This window comes from Oncorhynchus clarkii, chromosome 2 (assembly GCF_045791955.1).
Source record: "Oncorhynchus clarkii lewisi isolate Uvic-CL-2024 chromosome 2, UVic_Ocla_1.0, whole genome shotgun sequence".
Lineage (NCBI taxonomy): Eukaryota > Metazoa > Chordata > Actinopteri > Salmoniformes > Salmonidae > Oncorhynchus > Oncorhynchus clarkii.
This window is the reverse complement of record NC_092148.1, coordinates 58240534-58257054: the sequence shown is the minus strand read 5'-3', so window position 1 is coordinate 58257054 and position 16521 is coordinate 58240534. Positions and strand designations below refer to the sequence as shown.

Below are 16521 nucleotides of genomic sequence, written 5' to 3'. Positions count from 1 at the left end.
ATTTCAAACAGATTAGAAAATTGAAGTGGACTAATCTGTTGTTGGTTTTGTTTTACCAAAATGGTCTGCAGTTAACAAGTACACAGTACACCGGGTTTATTTAGCCTAAGTGTAAGATTAAAGAATTGCAAAAATTCGCACTTATTATGACTTTGAGTATAAAGAATAGCCCCTAAAAATAGAACGCATATAAATGTTCCTTTCTCCTAGTTGATTTAGATGAAATGCCACTGCATAATTAGGTTTTGGAACAGAAACTATTATGTTGTATGTGTAATTAAAATGCAGTTGTGAGTGGAGTCACAGAGACACACTCCTATGTTCTGTGTTTTCTAGGGTATTGTAACTTTATAATGGGAGTGTGAAGCCTTATTCCTCACTCAACCTTTTCCAAAATGCATAAACTAATCCAAATTGCTTTTTATATTCAACAGACCACTCAATGCCTATGTGTCTGGTGCATTTTAAAATATACATTAGTCTGTGTGAATAATCCAACAAAAACTGCATTTCCATGACAACGCCCTCCACGCATTCAATATGTAGCCTAACGGTTCACACTGCACATATACGTACACATAATTAGCATTCAAACGGCAAAATCCATCTTATTCACGTATAGTAGCTAGAAACATTGGTTTTCACATGTAGCAGCTGTATGGTTCAGAAGGTCTTTGAATAGAATCTCTTGTTTTTTCCCCATCCCAATAAAAAAGTGGTTTAAACGATTCCATAATACACATGCAACTTGTATTTCATTGCTAAAGAGACACAAAACAACACAAGAGAGAGCTCCATTCAAGGATACGGCTGCGTGACATGAGGATGAATACATTAGATGAGTTGAGAGAAGGGAGAGCACAGCACTGGCTGCCTCCCGAGAGAGTTCTGCCACCTCCAAACAGACCACCGATCATCACCAATGACTAAGTCCTAATGGGAAAGCACACAGAGACAGTGTTCTCGTTCTCAACAGCACAGAGACATCAACAAATGAATGGATCTGGACTGGGGGGAATGTTCGGTTACAGATGCTGAAATAACGGCTGCACAGCTTACGTAGACATATGCTGCGTCTGCTAAGCCAGTGAATTGTGAAGACCGCTGTTGTATTTGATTTTGCTAGTTGTTAACACTGGAGTCTCTATGTCATGTGGTTGTCACCTGATCAGTGGTTCAAAATGCTCTCTCTCTTTCTCTCTTTCTCTCTTTCTCTCTTTCACTCTCTCTCTGTCTCTGTCTCTCTCTCTCTCTCTCTCTCTCTCTCTCTCTCTCTCTCTCTCTCTCCCACGTGCCTTCAGACTGATAGGAGGATGTCATTAACAGTCACACATGGCACATGGTGGTCATGATGTGTAAATGATTGTATCTGGATTCAAATTTTAAAGTGACATGACACGTCAAAGTTAGATCAGGATATGACTGTTTCGCTGTTTACACTAGTTAGGTAGTCTAAACGACTTGTAGAGTCAGCAGTACTAGCTCCTGTACTATATAACCACGTCGAGGTAATTGACACTGCAGTGCTGCGATAAAAGCGAGATGCAAATATCCCCTGTGTTACTTTTGTATAGATTCTATTCCATTTCAAGCGATGAGGCAGTTGTGATGTTGCCCTTCTCTCACGCGGTGGTGATGCAATGGAGTAATGAATCAGTGTCAGCTGACAGCCTCAATAAAACTGAATGGGTTTGTTCCAGCGTTCGCAGAGGTAAACTTCTGAGAAGGTAGGAAGTGATTTTGTTCATCACCTTTTTTGGCTCCACTTATGTAGGTGGGTCTCATGCAGATGTGTCTTTGCTTTTGCCTCTGCAGCACAACAGTGTGAGTGGGTGAGAGTCTAACCCACTGGCAAGTTCAGGGGAGAGAACGTGCATCCAAAATGGAGCCCTCTGCCCTATTTAGTAAACTACTTTTGACCAGAGCAGTATGGGTAGTGCACTATATAGGGAATATGTTGCCATTTGAACCACAGTCAGAGGGTAAAATTCCCATCCTCCTGCTGGGTCATCGCCCCAGTCACACAGAAAGCCGTAGGCTCTGTGCTTTTCCGTGCTTTAAATGAGTCTGTCACAATGGGTGGTACCATCAAACCTGCAGCTATTCAATGCTGCCTGAGTGTGTTACTGTATTCCTCACCATCAGAAGATGGGGTCACAGCTTTGGGGCAGACAGCGGCGTCTCAGCATACTGTTTTAAAGTCTGTCAGGAGAGAACGTTTTTGGTGAAATAGGCTCTCCGGTTCACCCATTTGGTTCGGATCACATCCCCCGTCGTGCCTAACTGATTGACAGTGGCATTGAGTTCTCTCCCTACAATGCAGTACCTGACAGCTTTTTCTACAAATCCTAACCCATGTAGAGATAAATGTTCCATTGTTCTATATAATTGCATTCATTACATTTGTTGTTTTGAGGTTTTAGGCTGCGTTTCTGTATAGCACTTTGTGACATGTAAAACTTTTGCTGATGTAAAAAGGGCTTTATAAATACATTTGAGTGAATGATTGAACTTGTGCGAAGCATAATAAAGAAAACACACATTATATTGTTCTTCCAAAGAGGTGACCTAAGGAATCCAAATAATCACTATTCTATAAATACTGTATAAGGCATGAGAAAACCAGAATGTATTCAACTGAGGAATTCTCACTTTGCCATTAGCGCTTGGCTGGTCAGGTCTTAGTTCAGTGCTTCACTCCTGCTGTTGCTCTGTGGGCTCCCGGCACCAGAGGTAGGCCTACACTGCAAAAAAAAATCTGCAATATTTACATATTTATGGGGCAAAGACTGATTTTAGTCTGAATATTTTTAAAGTGAGGGACACTTTTTTATCCAAAGTTATAAGTAGCAGTGTTCAATCTGCTCACAGGGGGTGGTTTTGGTATGGAAATATGCAAAGCCCCTCTTAGCTGTACAGCATGTAGCCTACATTATCCAACTGTGTCAGCCTAGTGCTCCTGGTTAACACTAGCTCCTACTCTCACCATGGTGGAGGAGAGGAGAACTGCTTTGTACTTGTCAACCCAATTATTCCCCCACTGCAACTCCTCCTGCACTACACTGCACTGCACTGCACTGCGCTGCGCTGCACTGCACTGTAATGCACTGCACTGTACTGTAATGTACTGCACTGCACTGTAATGTACTGCACTGCACTCTTTTGTACTGCACTGTACTGTAATGTACTGTAATGTACTGCACTGTACTGTAATGTACTGCACTTCACTGTAATGTACTGCACTGCACTGTAATGTACTGTAATGTACTGTAATGTACTGCACTGCACTGTACTGTACTGTAATGTACTGTACTGTACTGCACTGCACTGCACTGTACTGTACTAACACTAACAATACATATGGTTTGACGTTTGATAAACACATAATGTTCTGTGTGAGCCACTCCACTCCACAATGATTGTCATACAGGAGGTACACTGCGCTCCACACAGATTATACTGTCTGTACAGTAGGTTTATGTTAATGGGCTTCTCTGCCTCTGCATTGAGCTGTCTGGCCACTCCCTCTCTGGAGCCCCATGCAGACTCATTACAGCCTGTTTAGACAGCCAATTGATGAATCGATCAATCAGTCAATTAGTCAATCACTCAATTAGGCCCTGGAGGACAGGCCTCATTCTGAGTCTAACATGAGCTCAGCCAATCAGCCAGCGTTCCCCCAACTTTCATTTTTTACTTATGATTTTAATCTCTGTGGGTATTGATTGGTTCTGGTCCGTGTGAGGCGATTCTTCCTTCTCCTCGGTTGTCTGCCTCTCTTTGTCCTTCGTCATCTAGATATTTATTGTCCTAAAGCTTTTGGTTTTGTTTTACATGGCGAGTCCATAGTTCCTCTGTTGAGGGATTTGTTGTTCTGCATTGCCTCTCCAAACGACGACCCACTTTACTGCTCTGGAAAGCAGAGTTGCTAGGTTACATAACACTGTTTTATCAAGATGTGAGCAGGATAGTCTTAATATTTTGTCTTTAACATGAATTGCCAGAAAAACACTCATGAATATAAGATGATAACATATTTTTCTTCAAAATTTGCGCATAGCTGTTGTACCTCACACTGTCTTAAACATTTGCATCTTAAGCAAGTGGGGGATGTCAAATGGATTGCCACAGTAATTTTCTATGTTAACTCTCCACTACGTTTGATCTCTTTTATATTCTCCTTTAATGAGATTGTATCTGTTTTAATGTCCATCAGTTAAGATACACGGTATATATGCGTTTGTATAAATTAATGTGTGACTTTATGCATTATATACTTAAAACGTCATGCTAATCACATTAGCGCACGTTAGCTCAACCGTCCTGTGGGGAGGACACCGATCCCGTAGAGGATATCACAAACCCACGAGGTGCCTTATTGCTATTTTAAACTGGTTACCCACATAATTAGAGCAGTAACAATGCATGTTTTGTCTTACCCGTGGTATACGGTCTAATATACCACGGCTGTCAGCCAATTAGCATTCAGGGCTTGAACCACCCAGTACATAAAGTGGTTTACATAATACATACTGTAGCCTACATCTAGTACACATGCACAATTTCAGTGCAGATCACCCACATCAGCTTCTAGTCTCAGGTCAGCTATACTGTCCAGTATATACGGATCCAGCGTTAGCCTCATGTTGCCCCGGCTGTGCATATAACCTCCCTGCCACCTGGACAAGATTTCACATCTCACCTGACATCGGATCTCTCTCATATTCATGGGCCTGCTCATGCATGCTAACCAATCAGGATGAGTTCTAAGGCATTTCTCAGCAGCTGCCCAGGATGTCGTTCCACATGTACGCATCACATGGAAAGAGAAGCAGGGAGATTAGGATGGTCTTCCTGCTCTGAACCAATGGAACGCTGCACTGATTATAAACAGACCAGAGAGGGAGATGGGCCCAGGTAAATGTGTATGGCTGATGTAAATATTTTAAGACAATTTCAACCTAATGCTAGTAACAGATGGAGGCTGGATGTAATTTCCTGGGCTCAGAGATCAGCAATGTATGTTGTTGACCTGCTGAGTGCTGGTGGATGTGTGTGGTGTGCTTGTTGTGTGAAAATGTGTCAAATTTGTAAAAATCGATTAAAAAGAGTGTGTGTTAAAAGAAAGGATGAAAGTCAGCCCGATTGAGCAGGTAGATGAGAGCGAGGTAATGGAAGAGAGAGTGAAGTGAGAGAAATAAGAGACAGATCGAATTTGAGACATGGCACTGTGGTGAATCTTTAAAACGTGATCTCATTTGGAGTCTTACAAAGCTAAGTGCCCACAATACATAAACAATGGGGTATTGCAATTTCAACAGGCCCAATGGTAACACGCAGCTCTTGGGGATGTCTCTTACCAGAATAATGCTGAGTGTCAGTTTTAGTACAGTTCAAGAGCAGCAACAGTCAGCATGGAGCACCCAGAGTGATTTTAGTTCAGTGTTGTGGAGAGACTCCGGGAACCTCCAGCCATTTGCTTTCATTAAACGTCCCCTCATTACGCAGGACGTAATTGCATTGTAGATCATTAAAGCCAGCATAAATCATGTGAATGTGCTCGTACTTGGGGACATCCACAAAAAAAAATATTCTACCAGACAGTGTATCCCACATATCTTGACTAGACTACTATTAATGTTCCGTTTTGCCTTGTAGCGTCCTCAAATGGGACTGACTAAAAACATGAAGTTCACAACTGAGCTGAATTGTAGACCTCCTTACTACAAGGGAAAACCAAACTCAAATACGTAAACCAACGAAACAAAACACATTTAAAGTTGCTTTTACTGACTGTCTTCTGTTCTTTCCCTTTTATGCCTCAGACACATTGAGAACTGGACTGGCCTGCAGACCCTGAAGGATGTGGACATGGAGCTGTACACTGGACTTCAGAGACTGTGAGTGTCTACTTGGGGAGAAGCACACCTCATTAATAAACCACTGATGTGTGTTTTCTGCAGAGCCCACTGTTGCTCTAGCCATGAAAGCATACCATATAGCTGTGAGACCATGGGGCTGTGTCATCCTGACCTGAACATGCTACAGATGTAGGATCTTAATTTGATCACTCTTTTGTTGCAGAGACTTTTCCTGCACAGCAGGAAATGCAAACTTGTAGTGCATTTGATTCTTTAAAAGGATTATAAAGATTTTAATTTCGACTTTGACATTTCTAACTTGATTTGCCCTAACAAAACATGTACACTATATATACAAAAGTATGAGGACACCCCTTCAAATTAGTTGATAAAGGCTATTTCAGCCCCACCCGTTGCTGACAGGTAAATAAAATCGAGCACACAGCAATGCAATCCCCATAGACATACATTGGCAGTACAATGGACTTACTGAAGAGCTCAGTGACTTTCAATGTGTCACTGTCATAGGATGCCACCTTTCCAACAAGTCAGTTCGTCAACTTTCTCACTACCAAGTTACAAACTGCCACTGGAAGAACGGTCAGCACAAGAACTGTTCGTCCTGGTGCATCATGAAATGGGTTTCCATGGCCGAGCAGCCGCACACAAGCTTAAGATCACCATGAGTGGTGTAAAGCTTGCCGCCATTGGACTCTGAAGCAGTGGAAATGCATTCTCTGGAGTGATGAATCACGTTTCAACGTCTGGCAGTCCAACGGACAAATCTGGGTTTGGCGGATGCCAGGAAAACACTACCTGCCCCAATGCATAGGGCCAACTGTAAAGTTTGGTGGAGGAGTAATAAGGGTCTGGGCTGTTTTTCATGGTTCGGGCTAGGCCCCTTAGTTCCAGTGAAGGGAAATCTTAACGCTACAGCATTCAATGATATTGTAGACAATTCTGTGGAAGAACTTGACTGGCCTGCAACGAACTCTGACCTTAACCCCACCGAACACCTTTGGGATTAATTGGAAGATCACCCAAACTCACTGCTCGACCTCAGTAATGCTCTTGTGGCTGAATGGAAGCAAGTTCAAAGTGGAGGCTGTTATAGCAGTGAAAGGGGGACCAACTTCATATTAATGCCCATGATTTTGGAATGAGATGTTCGACGAGCAGGTGTCCACATACTTTTGGTCATGTAGTGTATCAACCCCTATTAAAATGTCCATGAATTATAGTCTACATAACATTTCAAATTTCCTGTTGCTGCAGAATTATGTTCCTGCTGTAGCAAACTTGCTCAAATTAAGATCCTGTCTGTATATGCAAGACATACTTAATGTTATACAATGACCCACCTAACCCAACACATAGTGACATGGCACCCGGTCTGGTGGGCACACATACTCCATCAGTACTATTGACTACTAGCGGTGGCTTATATTGCAGGCATGTTTATTTTAATGCACTGCGGCATGCCTCAAACAACAGCACCTCCCTACGGCCCATTTTACACTGATCAAATGACGCTGGAATAGCAGCCAGGACATTTAATTAGGTCCCCTTTCCCTTTCCTTTCCCTAAACACCCCTGGCCAAACCCTCCTATACAGTAAATCGGATTCCTTCCCCCCATGTCCACTACCCACCCTCAGCCATCCTGGTCTCTCTGGACCTGTGGGCAATACTCCCCTCTGGCGTGGTGATGGTATCCTGTAGTCTCTATCCCAGTCTCTTCCAGTCTCCCAGGCTCCTCCAGTCTCACTCGTTCCTCAGTCTCGCCCTGCCCCCAGTCTCCTCCAGTCTCCTCCATTCTCCCCAAGCTCCTCCAGTCTCTTCCAGTCTCACCCGGTCCCCAGCCTCTCCGGGCCCCCATTCTCCTCCAGTTTCTCCAGTCTCCTTCAGTCTCCTCCATTCTCCCCAGTCTCCTCCAAGCCCCAATCTCCTCCAGTCTCTTCCAGCAACCTCCAGCTCCCAGTCTCCTCCTGTCGTCCCAGTCTCCTCAGTCTCCTAAAGTCTCCACAGTCTCCTCTAGTCTCCTCCAGTCTTCCTCAGCCTCCCTCAGTATACCCAGGCTCCAGTCTCCTCCATCCTCCCCAGTCTCCTCCAGTCTCCTCCCGTCTCCTCCAGTTTCCTCCAGTCTCTCAGGCTCCTCCAGTCTCGCCCGCTCCTCAGTCTCGCCCTGCCTTCAGGCTCCTCTAGTCTCCCCAGTCTCCTCCAGTCTCCTCCAGTCTCCTCCACTCATTCTCCTCCAGGCTCCTCCAGTCTCCTCCAGTCTCGCCCGGTCCCCAGTCTTGCTTGGCCCCCATTCTCCCCCAGTTTCCTCCAGTCTCCCCCAGTCTCCCCCAGTTTATCCAGTCTCCTCCAGTCTCCTCCAGTCTCCAGTTTCTCCAGTCTCCCAGTCTCCTCCACGCCCCAATTTCCTCCAGCATCTTCAAGCATCCTCCAGCCCCCAGTCTCCTCCTGTCGTCTCAGCCTCCTAAAGTCTTCACAGTCTCCTCTAGTCTCCTCCAGTCTCCCCTAGTCTCCTCCAGTCTCCTCTAGTCTCCTCCAGTCGCCCCTAGTCTCCTCCAGTCTCCTCTAGTCTCCTCCAGTCTCCCCTAGTCTCCTCCAGTCTCCCCTAGTCTCCTCCAGTCTCCTCTAGTATCCTCCTGTCTCCCCTAGTCTTCTCCAGTCTCCCCTAGTCTCCTCCAGTCTCCCCTAGTCTCCTCCAGTCTCCCCTAGTCTCCTCAAATGTAACCACTGGTCCTATTAGGGGAGGCCCAGAGCACTTGAACAGGGCTGATTAACAGCTCCTCTCATTAGCATCAGGCTCACCTGGAGTGGGCCCTGGCTCCTCTGCTGCCTCCCTCCCCTCCCCTACCTCCCCTCCGTCTCCTCCACAGCAGTTCAGGGCCAGGTGATTTGGATGACTCACCAGAGAGTGAGCAGCCCAGGCAGTGCCAGAGCAGGAGCTACTCTGGGCCCACATTGGGTCAGCCTCATGTGCCTTAGAGCCTCAGCCAGCCCACCTTGATGATTAATTTTAATATTTGAGTACAAGCAACAGGGGACATGTGACACGTCTGCGTTGGCTGTCTTCACTCCCAGGTCCTTATGTGTCTGACCTTGACCACATTGTATTCCCCACTGGGCTGCCCTTGTTTAAGCCAAATACAATATTGCGGAATACTTGTCTTAACATGTCCATTTGGCTTACCATACACCCAGTGTTACAGTTGCACATCGGTGTTAGCTACACAGTGTGACGCCATCAGGACTGTTCTGATGTAATCATTCTCTCAGATGGATTCTAATGAAAAGAGACGCGTGTTCAGAGCAAATAAACAGCTTGCAGATGCCCATGATAAAAATGGATTCAATATACATAATTGATATTAGCTCCCTGTGAAGCTAGCTGAGGAGCGAGAGAGAAGATGCAGGCTCTTGATACTATCCTGATCGTAATGATGGCCCGTGAGGAGGGAGAGGAGCAGGGGCGACGAGCCGGAAGATAAGATTCGATGACTTTTAGAATGCCTCCCTATTTACCCCAAACGTTGCCGGTTGCGAGCCACGTTTAAAAGAAACTCCTTTCCATGCTTCCAGTGAGTGCACTGCTATCACAGCCGGTTTTTAACTGCAAATGAGGAATTCGTGACAACATATCTCCGACCAATCAGCAGACAATTGCAGTTTCTGTGACGTTTGTGCGACCTGCGTGCCTACTCCTTAGTGTGGGTAGAGCCAAAAAAACACTGTGCAACCCTGGTTTCCATGGACACACTGTCAGGACTGTGTTGGTGGTTTTAATTATGGAATAGCATTTTATTTTCCTTTAATTTATCCGTAAACGTAGGAGGTGGTGTCTTTCAGTATCAACAATTGTAACCTATTGCCTGTGTGTACTTATTTCCATGTGAGTGTCTGACCGTAACATATACCATTCAAAAGTTTGGACACACATACTCATTCAAGGTTTAAAAATAAATAAAAAATTTAATTTTTTTTTAACCATTTTCCACATTGTAGAGTAATCAAATTGTAGACATCAAAACTATGAAATAACACATATGGAATCATGTAGTAACCAAAAGAGTTTTCAACAAATCAAAATATATTTTATGTTTTACTTTCTCCCAAGCCACCCTTTGTCTTGATGACAGCTTTGCACACCATTGGCATTCTCTCAACCAGCTTCACCTGGAATGCTTCACACATATGCTGAGCACTTGTTGGCTGCTTTTCGTTCGCTCTGCGGTCCAACTCATCCCAAACCATCTCAATTCAGTTGAGGTCGGGTGATTGTGGAGGCCAGGTCATCTGATGCAGCACTCCATCACTCTCCTGCTTGGTCAAATAGCCCTTACACAGCCTGGAGGTGTGCTGCGTCATTGTCGTGTTGAAAAACAAATGATAGTCCCACTAAGCGCAAACCAGGTGGGATGGCATATCGCTGCAGAATGCTGTGGTAGCCATGCTGGTTAAGCGTGCCTTGAATTCTAAATAAATCACAGACACTGTACCAGCAAATCACCCCCACACCATCACACCTCCTCCTCCATGCTTTACAGTGGGAACCACACATGCAGAGATCATCCATTCACCTACTCTGCGTCTCACAAAGATACAGCAGTTAGAATCAAAAATCTCAAATTTGGACTCATCCAACCAAAGGACAGATTTCCACCAGTCTAATGTCCATTGCTCAGGTTTCTTGTCCCAAGCAAGTCTCTTCTTCTTATTGGTGTCCGTTAGTAATGGTTTCTTTGCAGAAATTTGACAATGAATCCCTGATTCACACAGTGAACAGTACAAATAAAGAAAAACCCTTGAATGAGTAGGTCCAAACTGTTGACTGGTAGTGTATTACATGCCTTACATTCTGTGACACTGTGTGTCTCTTCCAGAACGATCATGAACGGCAACCTGCGCGGTATCCAGGCCAGAGCCTTCTCCCAGAACCCCCACCTCCGCTACATGTGAGTGGTGTTACTGTTACCTCCGTTACCTCCCTCTCTCTCTCTCTCTCTCTAGGAGTCTGTTACTGTTAAACACAGATGAGAATATACAGTACATCACATCCCCTCTTCGAGTGGATTCTCCCCCTCAATGACCTTTGACAGGCTGCTTTGTTCACAGTTCACAGCCCTCTGACTCTCCCTCTTACTGACTGATCTTACTTTGACAGCGAGATCTTCAGATTGACTAGGCCACATATTAACCAAGGCATGTGGAGTTTAGATAAGTTTAGCACAACCTAGAGACCATCACCACAGCCATTTCTACTGAATATGCAGGCGTCCCATTCCACATGGGCCCCACAAACCACTCTAGCGCAGTCCCTGTCCCATTCCAGGCATACAGTATCCTAACATACATAATTCACCCCTCCTCTACAGGAAGTAGTGTGCTCCCGCTGCAGTGATATCCTAGTCCCAGGCTGCATTTCAAATAGAACTCTATTCCCTTTATAGTGCTCTTCTTTTGACCATGGCCCTGGTTAAAATAAGTGTACTATAAAGGGAATAGGGTGCCATTTGAGACTCAGACCAGTTCAGCTAAAGTACAATGCCTGGGCTGCTTCACACACGGCTGAACACAGTTCCACCATGTTATGGTTGCTGTGTCTGTTCATAATGTATATATGTGGTTTGTAAGATAGGCTAGGCCTCCAAGCAGATGCATTTATTCCATTCGATCTTTCAATATGTATACACTCCTCACTAGCAGTGTACATATTCAGAATGAACCCAATTTCAGGTTGGTGAAAAGTGCAGTGGTTTGTGTTAAGAGTGAGGGAAGGGGAGGTGGTTTGGGTACTATATGCAAGGGCTGAGTGGCACCGCTAGCGAAGTGTTGCTGATTTCCATAATAAAGGTGAGACTTCTTGAGTGTGACAGCACTGTTATTTCCCAATTTTCCCAGAGTAAACAGTGAGGAAGAAATTGAATAGCAGTCTACTACCTGGAGTCACCAGTCTGTAATCTCAGCTGTCAATCACACACTTCAGTTCAGCAGTCCCATGTCTTTTGAGGTATTCATCACTGTTCTGTGTATGTTTGTTTGTATATATGTACGTACATTTTCGTGTGAGTGGCTACACATGAAAGTTAATGTGTGTAGGGAAAAAGAGTAAGAAAACTGTGTGTGTCTGTGTGTGAAAGAGAGAGTGTGCGTGCAACTCTTTATCTTATTTTACAAGATTCAGGGAAGCTGGCCTTGACTAGAATGCGTAACAGTGTCCCGTGCAGTGTAACTATGAGAGACCGAGATCTGGAGTCGACTCCATCATCTCTTCATGTGATAACGGGAAGGACAGTCATTAAAATACCCACCTTTCACTGTCCACTGTCTCAAACAGAGCAGATGGACATGCTAATGGGCTCTCATTATAAAGGATGATAGGATGATGGCTGAAGAAGGCCACACATGCGCCATACTGTACACGTCTACCTCTGGAGCTGCAAGGACTCGGGTTATAGAGCTGGAGGTTCTAGAGAGTCATCTATGCACCTTAGATCTATGCACCCTGTTATAGAGAGGGAAGTGTTTTATTACAGCTCTCCTTGTGCTTAGTGGACAATGTCTTTCACGCTGCGCTGGGTTTTATGTAGAGAAAACCCTAGATTTCCAGAGCGGTCATTCACATCACGGTCATATAGGCCAGCCCAGGAGCAGTGTGGGAGCAGGCTCCCTATGCTTTGTGTCACAAGCATTCCATCTAAATGATCCCATAAATCAGCTCAGTGCTTGCCTGGCTGCCCAGACTCCTTGCTCCAGCCAAACGCCACACCACGCACACAGCCGTTAGTTTCTTCTCCGCAATGAGTCCGGATTTGAGTACCTCCCCGACCCTTCACCGAATGTGAACACATTCGGGGCTGTCTTTGATACGATCCAATCGCTGATGACTTTGTTTTGTACAATGCCCCTTGTGCCCCTCCTCACAACGAACGGCTTCAATGATGTCAGTCTCGGTACTAAATATGCAGCGAGCGGCAGAGCAGTGGAAGAATTTAGTGTGAGTCGTCAGGCTAGCTCAGTGCAGCAGGGCCTCAGCTCCACAGGAGCATAAATAGCATAAATAGCTAACTCCTGGCAGGCTGGGAATGGTACCGATACATTCTATTGTGGGCTTGAGAAATGTACATTAAATTATCCATCATTTCATTTGAGCTATACGTTATTTAAGTTATTGTATTGGGTTTAAATCAATTCGATCTGCAATTCTATATTATATATATTTGTATTAATATTTGTTTTCTCTTGGACCTGAATGTTCTTTGACCCACAGTGCATTCCTATAAACGGTGCTTGACCTGGGCAGGAGCTCACCGGAGTTGAGTACCGGCACCTCTTAATGTTCTACTGTTTCTGTTCCTCTTATAGAATACAAATACTGTGGAGTTCCTGCACCTAAATACAAACAGTACCGGCACCCAAAATGAGTACAGTACCAGCACCTATTTCAGTCCGAGGTCAAACACTGGTTGTAAACACATACAGAGGGTCCCACTATCAGTCGTTTATTCAAGGCCTTTATCCTGAAATGGATGGAAATGGGCTCTCAACTGTTCTAGACAAAAGACAATGGAATCAATACCAAAGCTCTCTGCGTTTGAACTTACATTGCCCAACCTGTTTTTGAAGTCTAAGGTTCATTTCTTGTGTCTCCTACTATGTGTGGCAGAATGTAAGGTTGCTGTCTGGATTTCTTCAGGTCCATCATTTTTATCCCTTGATATGAGAGGACAACCAATATGCAGTATCTTGAGGGATCATTGTCAGGGGGAAGTTGTAAAGGTTATTCCCTCCAGTAGTGGAGGAGGGAGACCAAAGAGTCACTCTCATTAAATCTTCTCAACCCTATGCCGTGTGTCTTCACACTGAAATGTCACTTACACAGTGACTTCCAGGGATGAAACGCCCCCACCAGCCCACACAGGGCATTCTCTCGCTATCTCTCTTTCAGTCTCTCTTTCTCCCTCTCGCTATCTCTCTTTCTGTCTCTCTTTCTCCCTCTCGCACTCTCTCTCTATCTCTCTCCCTGATGTGACAGCCTACAGGGAGGAGGTCAGAGACTTAGCAGTGTGGTGCCAGGTCAACAACCTCTCCCTCAACATCAGTAAAACCAAGGAGCTGATCGTGGACTATAGGAGGAAAGAGGGGAGACTACGCCCCCATCCACATCGACGGTGCTGTACTGGAGCGTGTCGAGAGTTTCCAGTTCCTTGGCATCCACATCACTAAGAAATTAACATGGTCCACGCACACCACAACAGTCGTGAAGAGGACACGGTAGTGCCTAGTTTCCCTCAGGAGGCTGAAAATATTTGGCGTGGGCCCTTGGATCCTCAAACATTTCTACAGATGCACCATCGAGATCATCTTGACTGGCTGCATGACAGCTTGATATGGCAAATTCCTTGACCGGAAAAACGCTAGAGGGTGGTGTGGACTGCCCACTACATCACTGGGGCTGAGCTCCTTGCCATCCAGGATCTCTATACCAGGCGGTGTCAGAGGAAGGCCTGAAAAATTGCCAAAGACTCCAGCCACCCAAGCCACTGTTCACTCCGCTAATGTCCTACAAATGGTACTAGAGAATTAGCTTTCAGACCAACATGCACCGAGACAGCTTCTACCCCCAAGCTACTAAATAGCCATAAGACTGCTAAATAGTTAATTAATGGTCTCCCGGAATATCTGCACTTGTACTGATCCTACGCACACTCACTAGACTATATATGCACACTAAATAGTGTACACACTCACTCACACACACGACATTGACACTCCCACACAAAACCCACACACATGTAACACACACACACATACCGATACAACACAAACACACACTCACACACGTACACACATACAGTATACACACATATACAGTGCCTTCGGAAAGTATTCAGACCAATTGATTTTTTCCACTTTTTTTCCATTTTTTCTCTCTGTACTTTGCTCCATTCATCTTTGCTTCGATCCTAACTAGTCATTCAGTCCCTGCCACTGAAAAACATCCCACAGCATCATGCTGCCACCACCATGCCTCACCGTAGGGATGGTGCCAGGTTTCCTCCAGACGTGACGCTTGGCATTCAGGCCAAAGAGTTCAATCTTGCCTACATCAGACCAGAGAATCTTGTTTGCCATGGTCTGAGAGTCTTTAGGTGCCTTTTGGCAAACTGCAAGCGGGCTGTCATGTGCCTTTTACTAAGGAGTGGCTTCTGTCTGGCCACTCTACCATAAAGGCCTAATAGGTGGAGGGCTGCAGACATGGTTGTCCTTCTGGAAGGTTCTCCCATTTACACAGAGGAACTCTAGAGCTCTGTTAGAGCATAGCGTTCTTGGTCACCTCCCTGACCAAGGCCCTTCTCCCCCGATTTCTCAGTTTGGCCGGGCGACCAGCTTTAGGAATAGTTTTGGTGGTTTCAAACTTCTTCCATTTAAGAATTATGGAGGCCACTGTGTTTTTGGGCACCTTTAAGGCTTCAGAAATGTTTTGGTACCCTTCCCCAGATCTGTGCCTCAACACAATCCTGTTTTGGAGCTCTATAGACAATTCCTTTGACCTCATGGCTTGGGTTTTGCTCTGACATGCACTGTCAACCGTGGGACCTTATATAGACAGGTGTGTGCCTTTCCAAATCATGTCCAATCAATTGAATTTAACACAGGTGGACTCCAATCAAGTTGTGAAACATCTCAAGGATGATCAATGGAAACAGGATGCACCTGAGCTCAATTTCGAGTCTCATAGCAAAGGGTGTGAATACTTATGTAAATAAGTTATTTTCATTTTGTTTTTTAGAAATGTGCAAAAAGAACTGTTTCGCTTTGTCGTTATCGGGTATTGTGTGTAGATTAATGAGGATTTGTATTGTTTAACCCATTCTAGAATAAGGCTGTAACGTAACAAACACACACACATACTTTTACACTCATCATTTGCTGCTGTACTCTGTCCTTCATTTGACTAATATTATTATTAATCCTGATGCCTAGTCACTTTACCATCTCTTCATGTATATCTACCTAAAATACCCCATACCTCAACACATTGATCTGGTACTGGTACTCCCTGTATATATCTCCATATTGATCTGGTACTGGTACTTCCTGTATATAGCTCCACATTGATCTGGTACTGGTACTCCCTGTATAAAGCTCCACATTGATCTGGTACTGGTACTTCCTGTATATATCTCCATATTGATCTGGTACTGGTACTTCCTGTATATAGCTCCACATTGATCTGGTACTGGTACTTCCTGTATATAGCTCCACATTGATCTTGTACTGGTACTTCCTGTATATAGCTCCACATTGATCTGGTACTGGTACTCCCTGTATATAGCTCCACATTGATCTGGTACTGGTACTTCCTGTATATAGCTCCACATTGATCTGGTACTGGTACTCCCTGTATATACTGTAGCTCCACATTGATCTGGTACTGGTACTCCCTGTATATAGCTCCACATTGATCTGGTACTGGTACTTCCTGTATATAGCTCCACATTGATCTGGTACTGGTACTCCCTGTATATACTGTAGCTCCACATTGATCTGGTACTGGTACTCCCTGTATATAGCTCCACATTGATCTGGTACTCACTGTATATAGCTCCACATTGATCTGCTACTGGTACTCCCTGTATATAGCCCCA

At 44.8% G+C, this 16521-nt stretch overlaps 1 protein-coding gene across 1 annotated transcript in view; it reads left to right on the top strand.

Moving 5' to 3' along the window:
* The window catches only part of LOC139381714 (neurotrophic tyrosine kinase, receptor, type 3a), a 253132-nt gene that overhangs the window by 26659 nt on the left and 209952 nt on the right, over positions 1–16521 (top strand). The window contains exons 2-3 of the mRNA XM_071125444.1: positions 5826–5900; positions 10753–10824. Of these exons, the coding sequence (XP_070981545.1) occupies positions 5826–5900; positions 10753–10824 (147 nt within the window). The remainder of the gene's footprint in view (positions 1–5825; positions 5901–10752; positions 10825–16521) is intronic.